Here is a 24,950-nt window from a genome sequence, read left to right as displayed (position 1 = left end):
TGTGTTTAATATTATTTGGTTTGGTATACTACTTAGTTTAAGTTTATTAGTAATCAATTAGAAATCGTGTGCGAATTATGCAAAATATGTGCGAGTCTAGTGTATCTCAGGGGATGCGCCCGTCCAAACGTAGAAAACACTATTGTTTTGAGACTAAGGAAGTTATAAACAATGTTTATTTGACTCTCATTGAACGTGGTGCCAGCAAGCAAGCATATTTAGAAGAAACGACCACATTGACGAAAATTCCAACATCAACTGTAAGGAAAATTATGAATAATCCCATAAAAAAGAAGCGAAATGGCGACTGGAATATCTAGAAAAAATTGGGATTTACAGAGAACAACAAAGGCCAATTATTTACTTGGATGAAACCTGGTTCGACACTTATGATACCCCGGAAAAGGGTTGCGTTGACTCAACTGAAAAGTGTAAAACAAACGCTCCATCAAAGAGAGGTAAAAGAATAACTATTTTGCATGCTGGCTCTCAAGATGGTTGAATTCCAAATGGACTTTCCATGTCTGCGAAAAATATTAAAGGTTCTTCTCTGGATTACCATGAAGACACCACCGCTGATTTATTTGAAAGTTGGTTTAAAAACAAACTAGTTCCAAACATGCCTCCTAATAGCGTCATTGAAATGGAGAATGTACCTAAGCTATCACAGTAGACAGTTGACTAAAACTCCTTCCTCATGTTACACAAAAGCAACAATCCAAATCTGCATGTATAATAATGACATTTATTTCACGAAGATTATACCAAAAAGCAATTAATTGAGGTTCTACAAAAGGAATACGTCTGTGATAATTATGCAAAAAATCTAGGGCATACTGAAATCTGTGTTTTTCGCCGTGTTAACTCCAATGTCCTCAAACTTATAGAAACCGAAGTTTTTAACATCCCTCCACAAAATTGGGCAAATTCTGTTAAACATATAGAAAAAGCAGAACAATCGTATATCCATATTGCAAATAATACAGAACAAATAATAATTAGAACAGGCGATGATAGCGATAGTGATACTGATGTATTATCTGAATAATTTTAACTAATTTAAGTAGGTAATAAAAATAATTTGTTAAAATAATTTGTTATTTAGTATCTTTCCTAACAAAACCCCAAATAATTAAATTCTAAGCAAAGTACGGACCTGTTCGGCCATATTTCATTCTTACGGCTTGCCCGGGTCTTTCCTTAATTCGTATCAGTTAGTCACTTTCTTATATCTATGCACAGACCTTAAACCTTTCCATTTACCTAAATGCGGGAGGCACCCAAAATCCACCAGCCAATTGCTTGCTTTTGATCACAAAGGGGCCAAAGTTCACGAACTAGGACGTTGTTTTTAATGAAACATTACATTACGTAAGCCTCAACATGTACAGGTACAGGTAGTAATCTAAGTTTGCCATGGAACGAACAGAGGAGATCCATAACATTTCACAATACATCAAGAACCATTAATTTAATAAAAAAATCACAAAATTGCGGCAGCAATTTCGGAAAAATAAAACAAATAAAAAAGGGAAATTGGATACAAAGGAGGAAGAAATGAAAGTGTTGAAAGGTTAGACAAAAAGGCAAAATTTCCCTTGTAGTTATATGCCTTAAATAAACCTAAGCGTTTCTTAATGGGAGAGAGTTATAACCCATCATCGGACCGTCAAACTGTACCTCTCGTGATTGTAAAAGGTCACCAAGAGTGGCAAATAGACGGACAGGTAGTTGACCTATCTATGGTTTAGTTTTAACATTATAATATTTCAAGTTATTCATAGCTCTTCGCCGCGTACACTGAACATTCGGATTTGCAAAAATATTACAGTGTGTTCGAAGATAAACGCGGCCCCATCAGCACTCCAAAGAGAAGTACAGGATAAAAAGAAACTGTAATAAATGAGGATGAAAAAACTGAAAAAAAGGCTATCAGAAGAATAATTAGTGCACTCGTTCTACAAAGCCCACAAGATCATATCAAAGAGACTTGAAGTTATTGAAAAACAAAATTTGGCACCAAAATAGAAACGTTGGTGGGCGGTGAAAGATCGTCGCGCATAGCGAGGACCAAATTTTTACTTAAAAAAAAACGCTTCGGGGTTTCTTGTCCTAGAGGACCACACTATAAAAGTTTCGCAAAATCGATGTAATTTAATATTGCATGCACCCTGTATAAAATATCTTTCAGATCTCGACTAACCTCAAAGTTACGGCCCACTATTCTCAATATCAAAATTTTTTCAAATGTCTCACGCACCCTGTATTATTGACAAAAAACGAAACTCTCTATCGACACAGTTTACGATCCTGTTCAATTATCGCCAATAATTTACCCACATAAACAAAAACTAGATTTTTTGCCCTTAAACGACGGACCCTGTATATAATTTAAACAGTGTTCGAAATAGAGGTTATAGCACTGATTTTTGAGAAAATACTTGTTTTCTGAAGCCACGCAGTACGCGTCTAGAGTAGTCCGAGGAATAGCAATTTTCATATGGATAGATGTGATAGACGAAAACCGTAAATTCAAAATTTGTTTGAACCAATTCGCTATTTTTTACGAATTTCAATTTACGGCTAATTATTTATTATTATTATTTATTATATACTAGAATTTAATAAACTGACTTAATTTCATTAACGTGCTGCATAATAACTGTTTAAATGACTAAATTCGAATTTAGAAAAATCTCAAACTTTTTTTTCAAAATTGACTGCGCAATTTTGAAAAAAATTATTTCACAACATATCATCTCACAGAGTGACGAAATCCGTTTTATTTACTAATTTTTGATAAAAGGCAACGTGTTCCACATTATCTTCAATTGCGTGGTGATCGGACGGGTTTGGACAATGTTTGAAGAGAAAGAGACCGCGGCGTACGATTTGAAAATTCTCGGAACCCCAATCGAACGGTCCTCGAGGTTATTGCTTGGAGAGTCTATGACTTTTACCGGAGGTTCGACGAGGACGCTTTCTAAATGATGAACGACGACGACGTCTATTTTTGGGTACACTGTCATGGCGGGAAAAAGGACCGCGAAGAATGACGAACAAGTTGTGCAACGTCTAAGAAGAAGCGCCCCTTCCATTGTCTCGATAAAAAAAGTCGACGAATTGGTATTCTTCATTTGTTTCGCACGACAACAGTTTCTGATGGTTTAACAATATATGTTTTTTTTTATCTATTTTTTAAATATTTTTTGATATCTTATAATGGGTCTTGTCACACTGTTTACGTTCATCACTGTTAAATAATTTTTCTCCAACAATTTTCCCGTGACAGCACCTGCGTCATATTTGCCGTTTGCAGGAAACTGCAATCACGGCCTTTTAACTCACCGTTGTTTAATTTATCCGATTCAACTTTATTTTATTAGATCAATATACGTTTAATCATTGTTATTATAACTAATTATTGAATAACCATTGTAAACATTCATGCACAATTATATATACACGCTAGACTGAGTTTCCAGTGACGTAGGCATTCTAAGGAGTAATTTTTTTTCGATGTGTAGAATTTTAAGTTGCAATAAAACAACGATGGATTATTCGATTGACATGAATTTTATTTATCCGAAAGATAATCTTGTGGCATTACATTTTAACCGCCACGGCTGGCGCGGATGTAGTCCAATCTGGACATCCAATTTTGGATGACTTTTTCCAACATTTGTGGCCGTATATCGGCAATAACACGGCGAATGTTGTCTTCCAAATGGCCAAGCGTTTGTGGCTTATCCGCATAGACCACAGAAAGTAGTCTAGCGGTGTTAAATCACAAGATCTTGGAGGCCAATTCACACATCCAAAACGTGAAATTAGGCGGTCACCAAACTTGTCTTTCAATAAATCGATTGTGGCACGAGCTGTGTGACATGTTGCGCCGTCTTGTTGAAACCACATCTCCTGGACATCGTGGTTTATTCAATTCAGGAATGAAAGAGTTAGTAATCATAGCTCTATACCCATCACCATTGACTGTAACGTTCTGGCCATCATCGTTTTTGAAGAAGTACGGACCAATGATTCCACCAGCCCATAAAGCGCACCAAACAGTCAGTTTTTCTGGATGTAACGGTGTTTCGACATACACTTGAGGATTAGCTTCGCTCCAAATGTGGCAGTTTTATTTGTTGACGTAGCCATTCGACCAGAAGTGCGCTTCATCGCTAAACAAAATTCGCTTATGAAAATCGGGAACAACGGCAATCTCATTTTGGGCCCATTCGACGAATCCACGCCTTACTTGATGATCGTTTGGCTTTAATTCTTACACGAGTTGGATTTTGTAAACATGTAAACCAAGATGCTTCCGCAAAATCTTCCATAAAGTGGACTCATTCGGGTCTTCCTCAATGCTACGCTCTACAGCAGCAATAGCTTCTTCTGTACGCACCGTACGGCGTCTCTGGAGATGCGAGTTATCAATAAGAGGAAACGTGGTGCGAAAACGTTCCATGGTTAATCGAATTAACCGCTCTGATGGACGATTTTGTCGACGAAAAAATCGACGTAGTGCGCGATACGTATTCCGCACAGAACCATTATTTTCGAAATAAAATTGCACTATTTGCAAGCGTTGTTCAAGCGTGAGTCTAGTCATAATGAATTGCCAAACCAAACCGAGAATAAATCACTTGACAGCCGTTAAATCGGTCGCCATCTTGAACAGTAATGGCAACATAAAGTTCTATACAACGAAAAAAAAAACACCCATTAGAAGTGGTCGATAGAAAATCATTTGAATCATAGCATAGCATTCTCTACTAGCCTATCCATCTTCAGTATTTTCTAACATAGGGAACAAACAGGGAATGCGTATTTTCGGTAAATTACTTTACCTCTAAAACGAATTTCACATTCACATTTTACAAAATTTTATCAAAAAAAATTAGGAAAGTCTTAAAATTATGATAAAAAAATTAGAAGAGTAAATGCTGTGCTATCGACTGTTAAAAGTTTATCACGAGAAACCTAGAAATAGAAACCGCGACGCAAAAATGTGGCACAACCCGCGACTGGATTCTATTAAGTCCGAGATAAATAAATCAATTACTGACTCGACCGAGTGGGGCGCAGATTTTCCGGTCGGCGGTTTTCCGGGCGATCTTCTTTTCCGGCAGGCCGAACAGAGGCCATCAATTATTTATCATCTCTGAGCTCGTCATTACTCGCGCCACTCTATAACGTTATTGATAGCAAAATTGAGACGAAAACAAACGCCGTACGCCCGATGCACCCGCGAAAGCCTTTAAATTTTTTTTACGGAAAAATCCGACCATCATCTTTTCTTTTGTTTAACTTGTAACCGAAATCAAAGTAGAAAATTCATCGATTTTTCAATAGCGCTATCGCAGAAATATCTCGTTAGACAAAAGGTGAATTTTGAATACCAAAAAGAAAAAATGAATAGGAAAGGCCGTCTAACGCGGATTTTGTTTTATTTGGATTTAAAAAGTTCAAAATATTTAATCTGACTTTTTTCATGAATACTCAAAAGATAAAAAGGACGAGGAGCAGTAAAAACCAATATTTAACGATATACATGTCATATATCAAATATGTCACAAAGGAAATAGGAAACAGATATTCGGCTACCTCCAGAAAAATCCAAATTGTTGACTTCGATAATCCAAATGGGATGGTGTACCACCACAGTTAAATTTTTTAAACAAATTGACCTAGTACGTCGATTCCGCTGTTCACTAAACAAAATTTTAAAATTAATGTTCCGAAACTACACTCGGAAACACCAAAAGGTCGACGTTTTTTCGATTCCGGTCCGTCGAAGACCGCCAGATTTCACAAGCGCGTTCCGTGGCTGATTTAAGACTTGTTTGGGATTGAATCACCGCGCGCGGCATTTTTAATCTCGAAATAGTTCCCAACTACGTATTACGGAAACGCGTTGCAGTTCTTTCTCTGGGACTTTATATCTTAAGAAATAATTAATACCCCATGGTCTGAACGGATCTGATTTAGTGGTGGACAGAACCCAGCTCACAGAATTTACAGAATGAATTAAAATTACAGCAACCCCAAACGAGTTAATTCTTGCGAACCCGCTTCTGAAATTGATGCGAAAACTTTCCTGTTTCGGTCATTGTGGTATTCACACGATTTGAACCCTAAAAAGGTCCATTATAGTATTATAAGGACGTAAAATGTCACTCGGTTGATGATTTGTCGGCGCACAAGAAGTCGTCTTTCAAATAAACTACTGACATATTTTCAACATACAATTTGGATAACCTTAATAATCACAATTAATTACACTGGTCTGCAAAAAAAAAATTTGTTTCTCTCCTTCTTGTTTTCATTCATGAATTCATCCTATTTTATGCTCTAAGCACGGAATCTGATATACAAATAAGTACCACACGTAGGTTTTTAATTTAATATTTATTTCATCAAAAAACAATATTATTAAAGTATAAATTATAATTTATTTTTTTCGAGAATCCTCGAGTAGATGTCGTGCAGAAATAACAATCATTCTCATGATTTTGAGGCTCACTCCAAATCATTGGCACTGAAAACGGCATGGATTTGTGACTTTCTTCAAGCCAACCTCTCAACGTTCTTGAGCAGCTATCGCAGCATACTTTTGGCAACCAACTTTTATCTCGCTCATCGATAGAAAATCCAAAATATAGCTTATAAGCTGTTTTAACCAGATCGGTCATGACATGTCGCTGTGTTTTTATTATGTATTCCCCACAAATGTAGCAAAAACAATCTGAGGAATTTTCACAAGTCCGTGGCATTTTGTAACCTAAAATCACATAAAATTATTTTTAAAACAACTTTCAAACTTCTATTTTATATTTATTCACATCAAATACTTAAATCCAATGTAGAGAACATGAACTTTATGCAAAACTTACCAAAATATTTGATATAAAAGGTAAACAATTAAACGACAAGTTTTCGCTGAGCTGTTGTAGTGTCACAATGAATACTGCGCATGCGCATATTTACTACCATAAAAATCACGTTCGGCACTTCCCTCCTTTCTCTTACAACTCTCTGAAACTCATTTTGTATGTATATTTACTTTTTGTAAAGTTGACCAATGAAAAAATTGAAAAAAATTTTTTTTTTAAATATAAAAAAAAAATCATATCAATGATAGAAAAAATCGGCCAACGGGGATAAATTCAAAACATTTGAATCATTATGTTTATCATAAAATTTTTTAAAGGAGGATTTCATTGCCAACCAGTGTTATAAATATGATGGTGGAAAATATATATTTTAACAACAAAATACATAACAATGGTGTACCAAATTTAGATCTTCTAAACAAAGTAAAAATAAAACCCTTAGGAAAACAATTAATCAATGCACAACAAACAAAGCTACCAAAAAGATAAACAAAATTTTTTGACATTTCGGAATTATTATAAACTTGGCATCCTGGAAAAATAGGATTACACACAATCCTTTGTTAGTTCTAATATTGCCCTGATAAAATATTAAACATAATATTTGTATTCGAAACTTGCGTAACTGGTACTAAATATAGATAGGTAGATATATGATTAATATGATGATTCGAATTAATTTTCTCATCAATCCAAGGTATTTTATCGTTATTATCTCTTTGTTATATCAAAACAATTAATTTTAATTCAAAGAAAACTATTAAAACTGCGTAACTGGTAGTAGTATACCTAGATATATAATTCATATGATAATTGCAATTAATATTCTCATCAAAATATGTTTTTATTTTATATTATTTTATTTTAATTTTTATTCTTTATTATTTTTATATGTTTATATTTGTTTTTTTTTTAGTCACATTATAACCAGTCGTGTACAAATTCAAATCGGAATTTACTTCTAACCCTCATCATTACCGCTGTATACTAATAAAATACCATTTAAGACGTATAACAAATAAAAGTGTAGGCCACGCACCTGCATACACCATTACTCACTTGTCTCATTTCCAACGTTAAATTCCCTTATTTTAACATACTGTTGTGTGTATAATAAAAACGATCTAATAAGAGTGTATATTACCATTAAAGTAGTTTAAAAAATGTCGCAGTTAAAAAAATATTCAAAGTTTTTTGAATTTTTTAAGAAAACATAATAATAAAATAAAATATACAATTTCAAAAAGAAAAAATCAGCAAAGAGGCTGTCCCGACAACCAAGCGTTGTTGTGGAAAAAATAGCCCGACGTCACTGACAGACCGTACGCTGCAATTTCACGCACGTCCGGGTATCCCCGAATCGTCGTTTTCCGCAGACAACAAACCGAAATTACAAGTGCATTTTTTTTTCTACAAAAAGCATGCTAACCAAAGCTCTCGTCTCGCCAGATTTTGTCGTATCAGTCCCGTATCGGGGTTAAAAGGCCGTCCAAATATCTAACCGCCAGATAACGCCGTTTCTTATCGTCCGGTGGGATCCAGAGGCTATCGAGCCCGATTCCTACCAATTAAGTCAATGAAAATGCCTGCTGTGTGTTTATTTTGCTCCGTCTGGCACGTTTGGTCGCACACTTTTTACCAAATGAAACAATGCGATCCAGATGCGAGAACGTCGCTGACCATATACAGAGCGTCTCAAAATTAGAAGTCAACCTTTTAACTCCACATCTCTAACTTCAAAGTTAATTTTCTCAATTTGAATATTTGAATAAATATATTTTTTATTTGTGGCTTAAATCTTTATAATCAATATATTCAATATAAAGGGTGTTTTCTTGAATGTCAATAATTAAGCGGACTTTATATGAACATATGTCCTAAACGTCCTAACTTTCGAGATATGGGTGGTAAAGTCTTCAAAAATCATATTTTTTAATATCTGTAATACCACTTTAGATATTTTAATGAAACTTGGCACATACGTACTATGCCACAATTTTTTTTCAAATTCACCAGTGGCACGCGTACAGAATTTCACATGTCTATTTTGGCAGACACGATGGTACGCCAATGATTTTTCTTAAAATAAAAATTATTCTTACATAATTTCTAAAGACATTTTATTTCTTCATTTTCTTTTTCAAACCGACGTAACGGTTTTTCGCTTAAAAAATAAAAACCTCTTCCCTGCATCGTCATAACAATAACATTAATATGACAACATGCAAAAATTTATTATTATTATTATTTCTTACTTAAGTAATTGTCGATGTGTTTTATTAAAATACTCTAAAAAATTGAATCGTATTCAAATGAAATGTGTTATCATATGTTATTATTCTGTTGTTATTACATTAAAACTGTAAAAGTAAAAAGAACGGTCTTTTATTTTTTTTTAAGCACACTAGTTGGCAACTAAAAACTAGATATTTTGTTTTGGATAGATATTTTATTTTTCACAAAAAAAGGTTCCCGGTTTAACCAGTGCAGTGCAGTGCAGATTTATTTTAAAAAAATAATGACATTTGCATTCATATATGAGCAGATTTCATCTTTTTTTTAGTCTGTCGCACGGTTTTCACTTATAAGTAAATTTCTTTGCATGCTGTCATATTAACGATATTGTTATGACAATGCAGCAATAACCGCACATCGGATTGAAAAAATCAAGAAAATAAATTTCTTTAGAAATGATTGAAGATTGTGAGAATAATTTTTATTTTAATAGAAATCAGTGGCGTGCCACCAATGTCGTCAAAAAAAAATGAAGAGAGAGAGAATAAGTATTAGTGAAAACAAGAGAGTGTGAGGAATTGAAATAAATAGAGGATATAGGAGTTATGGAAGTTCTAAGGAAATAGATAATAGAAATGTTCGAGAGAAGAAAAGAAAAACAGAGCTTGAACAGAGAAGAGGAAGAAAAAGGGAAAAAATAAAGATATTTTTAATTTTTATATGAGTATTATCAGTTCAATATTTCGTAATGCAATTTATTAGTTTTCTTTGTAAGTAGGTATAACTATAATTTTATTTTAATTTCAATTGCTCAATTTCTTTGGCTCTATGTTCACATTATCAATAAAACTTTTTTTATATTTTTACCACTATTTTACAGGTTTTCAAAAAAAGTTGGGAATCCTCATTCGGAAAAAACTTTTATCTTTGTCGTTTAATTTCGACAACACCCTTTATACAGGGTTCTCTTTAAGTATACCGAGCAGAACATAAAATGATAAATCCCAATTCGATCAAAATTCCGATGGCGTCCCGAAATTATAGAATATCACAAAAACGGCAACGTGAAATGTGACAAACTTGACCAAAATGTTTGTAAGGAATAATAAAAAAAAATTGAAAAATCAAACCATCGATCACCCGGCATGGGTTTTATTTAAAAAAATATATTCACGTTCATCTTTTCTATTATCCCAGTGAAAAAAATGTTTAAAATATCCCATAAATGTTTGATCGATTTTCGCGTTTAGACATTTGGGTTCCCCCTTTGTCCCCACTGAAATATTTACTTGCTAAAAAAAGTTTGCAGGCACCTTAGCCGACAAAGTTTTCTAAAATCTGGGAAATGTTTCGATATAATATTACGCATCGTTTGATTTTTGAGAGTAGAAGTCAGTCAGAGTCCTCTCTCAATCGAAATGAAAGGTGATAGAAACAGAAATGTCACACCTATCTTGTATTTTTGGATATATTGTGATTTTAAAAATAGACATGTTTTGCAATTCGGTTATGAGTTAACTTATCGGAAAGATAAAAATTGGTCTAGGTAAGATCTTTTACAGTGAGGAGTCAGTTTTCTTTTGAAACGTACAAATTTTGGTATACAAACTTTTTATTAGCTTTTTAAATTATATATTGAATGTTTTATATGAACAGCCCATGGGAGCAAAGGTGTTCGTCCTAATACATTTTAGTTGTAGCAGTTTAGTTTTTCTGCCTCCTCCTCCTTCTGCTGTGGCTCATATTCATTAATTTGCGCACACACAACCGCGCGCGTTTATTTTATCTTTTTGTAATAAATTATATAATGTATGTAAAAAAAATCTGTATTTTCCTTAGCTTATTCATAAAGAAAGATATGTATATGGTTTGCATTTGAAATAGCTTTTACGTGTTATACAGGGTTATTCAACCTACATTGTTGGTTACTTATGTAAGTGAATATGAGAATATTTTTGTCCATGCGGTGTTGCCAAATATACTCTTAACGTATATCACCTGTCGTTTTTTATTTTTTTTATATTATTACATTTTTAGAATGTACGAAACTTCCTGGTGCTTTTTACGAAATTTGGCAAGAAACACGTACAGCTAAACACTAGAATTTTTGGTTGCGGTTCCCTATTAAATTGTCATAATATAGTATGAGAATTAACTTATCGCGTACAATGTATAAGTATAAGAAAATTTTCGAAACCTAAGAAGAAGGGAACGAGAAAAGCGATTTCAAAATACATTTAGTTACGACGTGTTTGATGGTGGATAATAAAATAGAATTTTTTATCTACATGGAGAATTCGAACGAGGAAAAATATCTGGATATTTTACGAACAGCAGTTAGAGATTTTTTATACAACTTGCCATTAGTGTTACATTGCGGATGTTGGTACTAACTTGATGGAGTTCCGGCTCATTGCACAAATAGAGTAAGTCAAGAAGAATTGGCCACCGGGTTCGCCAGATATTACACCGATTGAAGCCTACCTTTGGGGCGCTTTTATAGGAAGAAGATTCGGAACGCCGTGTCAGACAGGCTTTTCAACAACTTCATCCAAATGAAATTCAAAGGGCAACAGTTTCCAATGTTATGCAGCAAATCCATCGATTTCTTAAAGCAAATGGAGGTCATTTCAAGCATAATATCTAGTGGCATGTAATTAAAAATAATTCAAAACCGCTTATTAGTCTTTAACAATAGTTTTGTATATAACACTTTCCAGGAATATTAAATTTTGTGCTGTAAATTTAAATTGTACGTCCGTCCAGTTTTACTGTTACAATTACACGCTAATAACGGTATAGTAATAGTCGATCGTGATGGCCATATAGTGAGAAATCAAATAGATTTCGTCGTCATCAAGAGTCATCTAATGAAGTTTATTAAATCAGCAACAACATACCCTGGTGCAGACGTAAACAGTGACCATAACCCCGTGGTGATAAATCTACAGCTTCGTTACTTCACTAGAGTCCAACGTCCAAATAAACGTAAGCGAATCGATGTCAAAAAACTCGTTGATCCCGATATACGAGCTAAAGCAACCGAGAGTCTCGAAGCGCGTTTACAAACAATAAACAATTATAATGACGAAGACGTGGAGCCTCGGTGGACTGTTCTAAAAAAGGCTCTTTTAGACACCCAGGAGATCGACATCGGGTATGTGCAAGCCTCTAAAAAACAACAGTGGATGACGGACAAGATCCTTAAACTCATGGATGAGAGAAGAAAATACAAAACCACAGACATTAACCGATACAGGGAGCTGAATAGGGCGGTCAGATCGGAATGCCGGAAAGCAAAGGAGGGTTGGCTAGCTGAAAAGTGCAGTGAAATGGAGGCACTACAAAATAAGCACGACTCGTTTAATCTCCACAAAAAGATCAAGGAATTCACAAACACACAACGCAAACAGATCCGCGGTATTCTGAAGGACACTAACAACAAGATTTTAGTGAGCGTTGAGGAAAAGATAAAAAGATGGAAGGAATATGTTGAGACTCTCTTCAATGACGCACGACCCTATCAAGCACCTCTAGACCATGATCTCAACGAACCCAGTCCTGTTATCACGATAGAGGAAGTGAGACGTGCTATAAAAATTCAAAAAAATGACAAGGCTGTGGGACCAGACCAGATTCACGCGGAAACCTTGAGATTGATCGTCGATGCAGATGATACAGGCCTGAAACTTCTTACATCTTTATTCAACTCAATATACGAAGCTGGGAACTTACCAACGGACTGGTTGAGATCAACGTTCATCACCTTACCAAAAAAACCTAACGCTTCCCAATGCGACGACCACCGAATGATAAGCCTGATGTCTCACGTTCTCAAGGTCTTTCTCCGTATCGTCCACACTCGTATATACGCCAAGTGTGAGAGGCAGGTTGGCGGAACGCAATTTGGATTTAGGAACGGTGTGGGCACACGTGAGGCTCTCTTCTCTCTCAACGTGCTCACATAGCGATGCAGGGACATGAATGTCGATGTGTATGCCTGCTTTATTGACTATCGAAAAGCTTTCGACTGTGTCTCGCACCAGAAGCTCATCGAGATTCTCAAACACACCGGTATTGATGCCGAAGATCTGAAGATCATTACGCAGCTGTACTGGAATCAAACTGCAGAGATTAGGGTAGAGGGTGCAACATCCGAAGAAGTGGAAATTAGAAGGGGTGTTAGACAGGGGTGTGTCCTGTCCCCCCTCCTCTTTAATATATACTCGGAGGCAGTGTTCCGAGAAGCACTGGTGGACGTGAAGGAAGGCATTAAGATCAACGGCATCCTCATTAATAACATACGTTTCGCCGACGATACGGTCGTGCTCGCCGGCAGCCTACCACATCTCCAGAACATGATGGATCTCATCGTGGAACACAGCACACAGTATGGTCTGCATATGAACGTTGCCAAGACCAAGGTGGTTGTGTTCTCCAAGACACCAAAACAGGCGGTCCTCCGGATTAACAACCAGGTCGTGGAACAAGTGTCGTCCGTTAAATATCTTGGAGCCCTTGTCAACGAGACCAGTGACTCCAAAATGGAAATCAGATCAAGGATAGAACAGGCCAGAAGGACTTTCATCTCAATGAGGACCCTCTTCAGCAGTCGAGATTTGAACCTACAGCTCCGCATGCGCATACTGCGTTGCTGCATCTTCCCAGCGCTACTCTATGGCGCCGAGAGCTGGACATTCAGCCAATCAATGGAGAGTCGCATTGACGCCTTCGAAATGTATTTGTATCGCCGTATGCTGCGCATACCCTGGGTAGACGGGATAACCAACGAGGAGAATGGGTAAAGGTAGAGAACTGCTGACAACCATCAAAGAACGGAAGCTTCAATACATCGGACACGTTGTGAGGGGAGAACGTTATGACATCCTCCGAATCGTCATCGAGGGAAAAATCGACGGTAAACGATCTGTGGGTAGACGACAGAACTCGTGGCTAAAGGATCTGCGTCGATGGTTTGGACGGACATCTATAGAGATTTTCCGAGGTGCAGTTTCACGCACCATTATAGCCAGTTGGATCGCCAACCTCCGAAGGGAGACGGCGTCCTAAGAAGAAGAAGAACGGTATATTAAGCTTATTATGTCAAAGACCAATTTGTTTACAAACACCATAGCTTGGTACATTTAGATGACAATGTAACATGGATTTTTATATCTTGCCAATTGGGCCTTATCTTATGAACATCCTGTACGCGATAAGTTAGTTCTCATACTACATTATGATAGACCAACTTAATAGAAAACCAACCAAAAATTCAAGTGTTTGGCTGCACCGGCTGCGTAAAAAATTATCATTTTATATCGTTTTGTTCGTTGGAAAATTTCATTAAAAAGAATTTTTTGTCTCCGAAAATGTTCATAAAAAAAATTCAGAATGTTTCGCAGAATATAAAATTGTAATAATATAGCTGGCGATCCATTCAAAAAACGACAGTTGAAAAACGTCACGAGTATTTCTGGCAACAACGCATGGCCAAAAATATTTTACATAGGCATCTCATAAACATGTAATAGAACAATTACCGTGAATAAACCCGTATACTTTTGAAAAGCTAACAACAAACCCAACGAAATTATTAAAATATATACAGGGTGTCCCATTTAAAAAACACAAGTTTAGTCTATATGTATATCAAAATTTTTGTCAATGTCAGAATACAACTGTATACTACGCAAAAACTCTTCATCTTTTCAATAAGTCTACGCATAACGGAGTGACAAAGGGTGTGTAAAAACGCAAAATAACTTTCGAATCCACGACGTTGTTAAACAAATAAGCAATCGATTTATTTTAAGGATAAACTAACAAATTTTAAATGCGTTTTGGAAAATGATACATTCCCGGATACGTAGTTCGAGAGAAACCAGACAAACATGTCCGCCCCCAAGGGCGTTTATCCGCGAAGGTGCAACGCGCGTGACGATTTATCAAATTATTCTCCCGACCGAACTTCGGAGCGGCAACAACATTGCGAAGTTTATTTTTCCAAATGTTTCCCCAGCTCAAACGTATTACTCATCTTGGGGTTAACTTTACCATCCGTGCGGACCGTACTAAGTGGGTTTGGGAAAGACCGTTTCTGTATATGTAATATTGCAATTCTGGTAGCAATTAGGAGGAAATAAATACACAAAAACCAATCAGTGAGCAAATTTATAAATTTGTGAATTCAGTCTTTCTTTCCCAGAGCGTAACTAACATAGATTTTAAATAATAAAAAAAATAGCCAAATTTAGTCTTGTAATTTAATTTAATAAAATTGTTGCAAAATATTTGCATAAAAAAACTGAAACCCCCCATTTATTTATTTATTAAATTTAATAACCGCTTAATAAGCAAATGACTGGTGAAGAAGTTTATCGACGTGTAATAGTAATAGTAATATTTCAGCCCTTCCGATTGTCTTTTGTTTTTCTGCTCGGTATATTAGTGTATCGAAGAAAACGCTTGCGACAGTGAAATTCGTAGAAAAATTATTACTATATCCGTAAAAATGCATTTTTACGTCGTAAATTGACAGCCGTCTTGTAAAGGGAACATTCGTTTAAACCCCTTTGATATGGTAATAACGATGTACGAAAGCGCATCTGCTTCGGATTGGATAAGCCTGCAGTCCTGAATAGTTTATATTTACCTAAAAAATGGGATTTTCCACACAAAAAGTCCGAAAATGATTTTGGTGCATTGTTAAGGAATATACGTAGTTTCGTGATCAATGTCGCAGCTAATTTAATTTATTTTTTATTTACGGTTTAACCAAACAACAAACAAAACTTTTACATTCATTAAAAGCAAATATATATATATATATATATATATATATATATATATATATATATATATATATATAGGACACTATATTCCGGGATATCATCCGTTCGCTCGTTGAACTCCGGCTGGAATCCTGCAAATCCTGCATCCGACACACACACACACACACACACACACACACACACACACACACACACACACACACACACACACACAGAGAGATTTATTAACGTTTCGATTGTAATTTCGATCTTTTTCAAAATACTCTTATTTTGTATAGGTGACATATATAACAATTAATGACATTTGACGTTGTGTTAATATATTAAAAATAAAAATAATTTGTCAGCGAATATTTTATACGGATTGAAACGGCATGCAAAACAGGTACGGATGTTTTTTATTATTTTTTATTATAATGGATAATTTAATTTTGTTAGTTTAAGATTGAATGATATATTTTGTTAATTTTTTAGAATCTGTTTTGTAATTAATTAAATTTTTGTTTTTTTGGATTTCTATACTTTCATAAAGCTCTCTTTTTTTGATGTTAGGTTCTGTTAGTAGGACTTTAACTTTTTGAAAATTAACTCTGTGTTTGGTGTTTTCGCAATGGGTATGAAGAGCTGTTTTGCTTTTTGTCTTACTTATGTCCGTTGATTCTATTTTTTAAATATTGTCTTGTTTGTCCTATATATACATTGTCGCAATTAGATCATGGAATTTCATATACTATATTTCTTCTTTTTTCAAATGGAATTTTCGCTTTGAGTTTAGTGAAGAGATATGTTTTTTCTAAATTATAACTTTTGTATTCTTTGAGGATTTTGAACCCTCATACTTCTCATAAGTAGAAGCAACGTGCTTTGCAACCAAGCCAACAATATCCCGACCACAGTCGGCAACCTCGGCACCCAAATATTATTGGGATATGCACTTGACCTCCGCAAACTATTTACATGTTGCCAAAAAGATTTGGGGTCATACGCGACATCCTGATTAATCTAATCTAATGCACAAACTAAACTGTTATCTTTTCCTTTCCGCAAAATAATTTTTCGATCTCACCGATTTTACATAGTTTTTTTTTTGTGGTTTTTATAGTTTTATAATCCTAAAAATATTGGAAATTGATTGAAATTTTTGCAAAATGTTCTGTAACAATAATTAAAATTCACATCTTATATTAGGGTTTCTAGTGACTTAAGTATCGTAAATTGAAATCGTTCCGTTTTCTGAACTACAAGGGGATTAAAAGAGAAGAATTGTTTTTATTTAAAAGCAGATAAGGGTAATAAAGTTGTCATCTTAGACAAAGAAGATTATTTTCTACGAGTTGATAAACTCCTTGAAGAAACTAAATAGAAATCCATTATCGAGGATGGTACAGCAGGTAAAAAGCACATTAAATAGTTATAAAAACCTTACTACCCAAAATCTGAAAAAGAAAGTTTTTCTGTAAAAAACTTGCAAGAGTTTATTGGTAAAATCAAAGACGTAAGGCTAAATTTACATGAACTTTTAGTATCTATTGATGTCTCCTCATTATTTCCAGAAACTTTGGAATACCTCAGGAAATTAGTCGAATACAATAACTACAGTAAAGATATAATTGAAGAGCTGATCACTCCGACAAAGGTTTGCATGAGTCAAAATATTTTTCTATATAATAACATGCAGTTGCCTTTTTTGAACTTTCTCGTTATCAAAAACAGTAGTAGTACTTTAAGATACATAACCAATGATTCTAACCATGGTTTTCAACACAAAATGGCAAGTTTTAATTTTCTAGTTCATAGACTCGTCACATTTCCTTTAAATCAAGGAAGGTTTGAGGTGGAAAGAAGCATTATAAAAAAGGTGGCTAGAATCAATGGCTATGAAGATAGTTTTATCGATAAGTTAATTAGGAAATTTAGATTTAAAAATCAACGACTTTTCAAGCTGATAAGGAAAATTTAGAAGTAATCTCAAGTCCTTTCTCTCCCCAATATACAAGTGGACTTAATAGAGTCTTCAGGGCCGCAGTTCTTCGGAGTGTCTATCAGTCCGGATCAAAATTAAAAAATCTCTTGGGTAATCCCAAGGATGAACGAGATACCCTTGAAAAGTCGGGAATATATGAAATATGTTGTAACGATTGTGACAAGTCATATGTAGGGCAAACCAAAAGATCAATTAATGTTAGATTTAAGGAACATTTAGCTCATTTAAAATTTGCTAGATTATAAAAATCAAGTGTAGCCGAACATATGGGCAACAATAATGATAAGGTAGATATTAGTAATTTAAAATTAGTTAAACATGTAAATAATAGTAGAAAATTAGATGCCTACGAAAGCTTAGAAATTGTTAAGGCACTGAACAACGACAGAGGTCCAACCCCATTTAGCCCATTATACGCGCTGATTGGTTGCGTGAACTCCCACTTCCCAATCTGTATATATATATAGAGAGCATTTGTTATTAAGTTTAGTTTTAATCTTCTCCCGAAGATGCCAACTTGCTTGGCGAAACGCGCGTTGAGTACGTAACATAGTCAATTTATATTTATTTATTTATTTATTTATATTGTGAGTTACGTTGCCGTCGCATCCTTCTGGGAGCCAAATGGAGTCGATATTACTATTGGGATTCCCCGAATCTAGGTGAATTGGACATCACAAATGCATAATAATTTATTATAAAATCCATGTTATTTAGAATATTTTTTAACTAGTTAATTAGAAATGGTCAATTGACCAGTCCCAACACTAAACCTGTGGAAGTTTGTTTTAAACATCTATTTTCGTTTTCTTTTTCGTTTTTATTTGAAAACGATTAAAATTATTCTAGGACATTTTTAAAATATCGGTTGCAGTTACTAATGCGACTTGTTCTTTTATTTTATTTATCTTTTTTCTTTATTATTTTTCATTTTCCTATGGAATAATACATTTAAAAAAAAAAGAAATATATTAAGTTCTAGGAATTAAGCTACATTTTTTATTATTTTGTTAATTTTCGTCAGTATTCAATTCAACATAATATCCATAAATTTGTCTCAACCATAAACTAATTTATTCAGACCTTTTCCAAAGAACTTTTTCCGTGTCTCCTAAACCGACCAATTCATGCGACGCTTTAAGTGAGTAAAAGTGTCAAATCGAAAACCCCGTAACGGTTTTCTCAAAACTAAGAACGGGTTATAATGACTGGTTGCACTGGTGAGGAAGCAATTCGTTTTTCTTGTGGCATTTTATCTTGCATTACATTACAGTGTTCCAGATAATAAATTCCAATTATATTCCGCGTTGATTATTTGCAGATAATCCATAACAGAACATAATAACCATTGCCTTTCTAACAGAGAACATTGCAGGCGCCTGAAGTGCTTCAAGTGTTGACTTTTCGTCTCTGGATTGAAATAAAGAATCCAGGTTTCGTCAGTGGTCCATTCGTTTTCGTTGCCAACAACTCTTGAAGTTGACGACATCTATCAAATCTATTGAGTTTCTTTTCTGGTCCCGGCGCGTGGATCGTCTTCAAGTGATGTTCTACCGGTTTTAGCACTAACAAAACGGAACATATTCACCAAATACTCGAAAACGCTGAATCATTGTTGATGTGTTCACATCATCTTTCCACAAGAAGAAAATTATTGCTTTTAAAGCGCGTCTATCGTCAACCATTTAAATCAGACAGAACAAGATAGCACTAGATAGTTGTATAAAAATATAAAGATTTGCTTGCATCAATAGCCAGAACTTTTGAATCATCCATAAATAAACCGCCAAGAGTTAAATATCTTACTTTCCGTGTGCCTTTAGGTAGTCGAGAACTGAGGTGGCGGAGGCGGCGGGCGAATTTGCTCACAATTAGCCAAAATGGCCGTAACTCTAATCTAATTGCGAGAGCGTATAGCGGGAAAATCTGCGAAATTGTCGCCGACGTGAGCCCATTAATCTTGCAGGTTTAACTCATTGAAATTGCACACTTAAGACCGGCCGGCCCCCACCCCCCGCCGCCACACGGAGGCGTCATCTTCGTTTAACGGTTCTGCCAATTACGGGCACCGCGTCAAGCGATATTCGAACAAATCCTACTTTTAATCGGACTTTGATTTTCAAATTGTTATTTGTTCGGAAACATTAGACGCAAAAAAAACCATTAACAAAGTATAAAATATCTAATTCCTGTGCCATTATTGACGTTAATTAAAATCGGAAATTTCCAAGCTAAAACAAAGCACTAGAGCAAGAGGTGAATAAAATTGGCGGGAAACCTGGTGAGTAAAACATCCGTGAATCGACAGTGGGTCCGTTTTCGCGGAAATTCCAGGGATTTGATTCAGTTCGGCACGGAGGCGACTGTCGAATATCCAATTGTCACAGCTTTTTTTCATTAAAAAATAATATACTTTTAACGCTCTATATAGTAACATAGTAACAAAGCTTAGAAAACCTCGTAAAGATATTTCGACGGTATTTATTTATTTCAACCACAAACACCCCAAAAATATAGAAGTCGTGAATAAATAATCATATAAACAAACGAACTCAAGGACTGTAAGGGCATCCCTTATGTTTTACCTAGTAACCCCAGGAAACAGTTTCTAATCAAATAATTAAATGATTTAATGACTCCTGTAGCGATATTGACGGGTTCTCTCTTAGTCGCTCACAGTCGATCACATTAAATAAACATAACATAATGAATATATTGTATACTATGCTTTTACTATTATTTTGATGAAGAGAAAACAGATGCCACAATGAGGAATGAGGAGAAGAAGTTATTGAAAGCATTTCTTCCAAATTTGATCGATATTAATTTTGGACATATAAAATTTTATTAATAAAAATGATCGGTTTCGACAAGCTTTTTCCACGTGTTTTTCCACACAACGAAAATAACGGTAAACATATAAATTTAAAATTGGAAAAATTGCTAACGCCACTGCAAATATTCTGCGAAAATATCTTTCAGTGTTGACCTGGCGATTATATATGGCAATGGGCCATTATCAATCTCAATAAACGTCATACTTTGAATTAGGGGCGACGATATATTACATAATTCTTAAGATTCGGCAGGTTACTGCGGTGGAAAATCTATTGCCGGCCTCAAAACTGCAGCGTCAAAAGGGAAGATTGATTGTAATTGGTCAAGATGCGGAACCCCATACAACGATGATACTGTCTTAATAAGTCCTTTCTTAGTAAGGCAGCGTTATTTTTAAATCTCGAAGTATATTTAGGTCTTTACAGAAAAATACTAACTTGGGTTTTTATACATCTATCCTTTACCAATGTTGGCGTCGGACCTATACTACTACTCTACTACTCTAGTTCGAACCCTTATTAAAAGGGACACTCGAGGAATCCGCATACTGCGCATTGCTGTATAGTCTGGAGGGACCGTTAAGGCTAAGAGGTTATCCAAAGTCTCGTGGACGGAGCGTGCAACTAACGTAGAAATACTAAGACGTATCAATTGCCAATTCCTGAAACTCACCATTGAAGGAAAAATTGAGGGGAGACGAGGCATCGGAAAGAATAAATACTCAAAGTTCGAACACATGAGGTCTCGATGCCCATACACCGAGATGCTAAAATTGTACGGTACGTTAACAAGAAGAAATCCGGATTGTTCTATCAACCGAAAATTCTCGAAACACAATTCTTTTCGTCTCTCCTTTTTCCTATCTTAATAAGTTTGACGCGACATAAAGAATATCGCATTTTTTAAATTTTATCAGATCAGAAAAAGCCTAGAATTCTGAAGTTGAGGCTGACTTATACAACCAGTTTCTACAATAACGACTTGCCCACCCGGTTCTTCAGATCTTGGATGAATAAAAAGGGAGCATTTTTGAATTTTTATAATATTGTAGTGTATATTGTAGTATTGTACTTTTTTATACAGTATGTCTCAGTAAATTGGAACCATATTATTATTAATTTAAGGAAATAAACTTATTCTTCCAAAAAGTTCTAAATTCTAAAATAACGACAGATATCAATTTTTCCCAGTAGCGTACGAGGTTAGTCAAAAAATATTAATTTTGCTCAATTTAAAAATACCGAAAAATACTATTTAAAAGATTTGTTTAAAACTAAAAACTACTATTTGCATTGAAAAAATAGGTTTTTGCTTCACGATCAAGACGATTTCTATTTTCTCTTCACTACTTAATAATGCTACCATGTTTATGGATAAAATTCTAACGCGTTTTGACAGTTACTGTGATACCTTTGTTGCTATCAAACATCCATTAGTTTGTCAGCAGATTACACGTAACTACAGTCAAATATGGAAAATAGTACCTAGAAAAACATTTTCAAAATAAATAATTTTTTTCATTGGAAATGCAAAGTAGTTTAATATGTAATTTTAACATTACTATTTTTCGATATTGTCAAGTTTACATAAAATTCATATTTTTTGACAAACCTCTCATACTATTGCAAAATGCGTAACTTTTGATGAAAAATGCGTTTTCTCTTATTTGAATAAAGTTAATAAAAAATTTCCCATATGTTTGCAACATACTGTTGTATGTATAGAAATAGTTTTAGAAAATAAAGATACCCATTTGTCATAGATGTAATTTTAGTCAAAAAATAAATATTCAGTTCCAGTGATCCGGATACCTCGATAATCCTGCATTGGCCGGAACGATATGTATCTGAATTACTAAAGTTGGACTGTAGGAAATTATTGGTATGTTCTGTCTCAACATTAAGGACGGACTCTCAAATTTTGGTGATAATATATATATTTTTTTGTTTATTTTGGTGGATATAATCTTATTAAATTACACTTACACTTACACAACTAATTACAATAAATTCATAGCTAAAAATAGCTAGACATAATTACGTTTTTATTATAAATGTCTAAATATAATTCTGAAATATAAGAGTCCTCATTTTTTATGATGTGCTGTACTGAATTTTTCTCAATTTGCATGTCATTAATTTCATTTTTTATAAAATTTACAACGCTGGGACTTAAAGCGGGAGTAAAATTTTCTGCTCTGACCTTGCTACTTGGTTCTGCAAATGCTCCATGGAGTTAAAGCTGCAATGATATGGAGGAATGCTCTTCAGAAAAAATATCGCATACCCGTTATTGTAACTGAATCCGAAAGAAATACTATTTTCTAACAAATATTCCGGGATTTTCGTTTTCGAACTTGATAAGGCCGTTATTAGGAATATTTTTTCAACACTTGCATCCTGATCATTCATAATCTAAGCTGGACTCCTTAATATTCTTTGCAGAAAACAGTTTGGGACAAATCCATCTTCTGTGTATTATCCATTCGTGTATTATGGTGATGCGTTTTTTTTTAAGGTGCTTTCGTCTGAGTTTTGAGTGGAATCAAATCATCTTTTCGACAGTGTTGTGTGTATCGAACCATGTTTTTTTTTTTAAGGTAATTAAATCCCCGTGCGTAATCTGTGTGATTCCATTACCGCCATGAGGGGTGGCACGGCTTATATTTATATTGCTTTTATCTTCTTCTAGCTTCTTTTCAGTTTATCCAAGGTAGGAACAACTTCGCTTTGACAAAGGCAACACATTCGCCTTCCCATTAGATCCTGATCACTATTGTCTATAAGGTTAATTTGAAATTGATATTGACATTTTTGTAATTACACAGATTTTCTTTTAAAGCTTCTTGTTTAATAATGCCCCTAATTATTATTCAACACTATATATACAGCAGAAAGAAAGAAATACATCCGGTCCACCCCTGCCTCGTCACTCAAATAAGAATAAATTTTTTGTTAATGTTTGTAAATAGGCAATAACAGCGTCAAAGTTTTATTGGGGACTGTCCCGCGAAAGGCAACACGAAGAAGAAGATTGAGACAGACTATATCAGAAAAACAGCGGCGAATTGAAACAAGTAAATATATCACTAACAAATACAAAAAACTGAGTTTTATTGTCACTCTTTATCTAGAAACCGGAACCGGACCTGTGCTGTTTATATACATGGTCAGTCACAAAGTACCTCAAAGGAACACCTCTTGAAGTTCGGTGACGTACTTGAGAAGCTCTACATTTTCGAGAAATAAAATTTACATAAGATTTTGCAGATTCTAGGTTCCATCGATTATTATACCACGCAACACAATTAAAACGTATACCTAAGCAATATGCAAACATTACATAAACCATTCGGGTGACGTAGCAGATTCCGCGATTAAAATTTCATCAATGAATTCTAAGAATAGCTTGCGTGCGAAATGTAGTTACGTATTATTGCGCGATGTAAAAAAAATCCGAACCGAAATCTGGGTAACGGTACTTCTACTCGCGTTCGCGAAATACCCGAGTATCGAATTATCGAATTTCATCCCAATTATGCGTACTTGCTTAATACAAATTGGATGGAAAGGTCATCTAGGACTCGATATTAGTTATAGATATGCTTACGACAGACAATTGTGGAAAAGTATTCGCAAGAATTCTAAAAATAAATCCGCCGCTACGTTTTGTGGGCCAGTTTACATCGGCCAATTGTTCTATCCCCACAGTTTCGGAATATATAAACCTCGGAATAATTTTTGATAGTCACCTTAGATTCAAGAGCCAAACCTCGAAAATAGGTCAAAAACTCATTTACGACCCTCAGAAATTAATATAAAAACAAGGATATAGTCGGTCAGTTAATAAAAAGCAGCTATGTGAATATTTGGTTCTCCCACACTGTGATTACGCTGATATTGCGTATGGCCCATCCCTATCTCGCAGTTCAATCCAAACGTAGAGAATACGCAACCCATGCATACGTTTTATTTTTAATCTTAAAATGAGAGATCATCTATCCTGTAAGCTGAGTATTTTGACTGAAATCGTATTTAAGTTGTTTTTGCAAAATGCGTTTGAGAGTGGCACTAAAATGTGCTTATAATTACTTAAAATATTTTACATTCAGTCACCCAGTGACAAGAAACAGTGCTTTTAGGACCCGGCAAAAATAATTACGTCAACCAGAAAGTTAAAAGCACCCACAAGCCTAGCAAA

General features: G+C 34.9%; 1 protein-coding gene across 1 annotated transcript; it reads left to right on the top strand.

Moving 5' to 3' along the window:
* Positions 1–12,004: 12,004 nt before the first annotated feature.
* On the top strand, positions 12,005–13,102 carry LOC132706497 (uncharacterized). The gene has a single exon (XM_060677850.1). It carries the CDS (start codon positions 12,005–12,007, stop codon positions 13,100–13,102), a length of 1,098 nt encoding a protein of 365 aa, XP_060533833.1.
* The last annotated feature ends 11,848 nt before the right edge of the window (positions 13,103–24,950 follow it).

The sequence above is a fragment of the Cylas formicarius genome, unplaced genomic scaffold (assembly GCF_029955315.1).
Source record: "Cylas formicarius isolate icCylForm1 unplaced genomic scaffold, icCylForm1.1 PGA_scaffold_8__14_contigs__length_24414737, whole genome shotgun sequence".
Lineage (NCBI taxonomy): Eukaryota > Metazoa > Arthropoda > Insecta > Coleoptera > Brentidae > Cylas > Cylas formicarius.
Note: the sequence above shows the minus strand (reverse complement) of the source record. Positions and strands in the feature narration are given on the sequence as shown.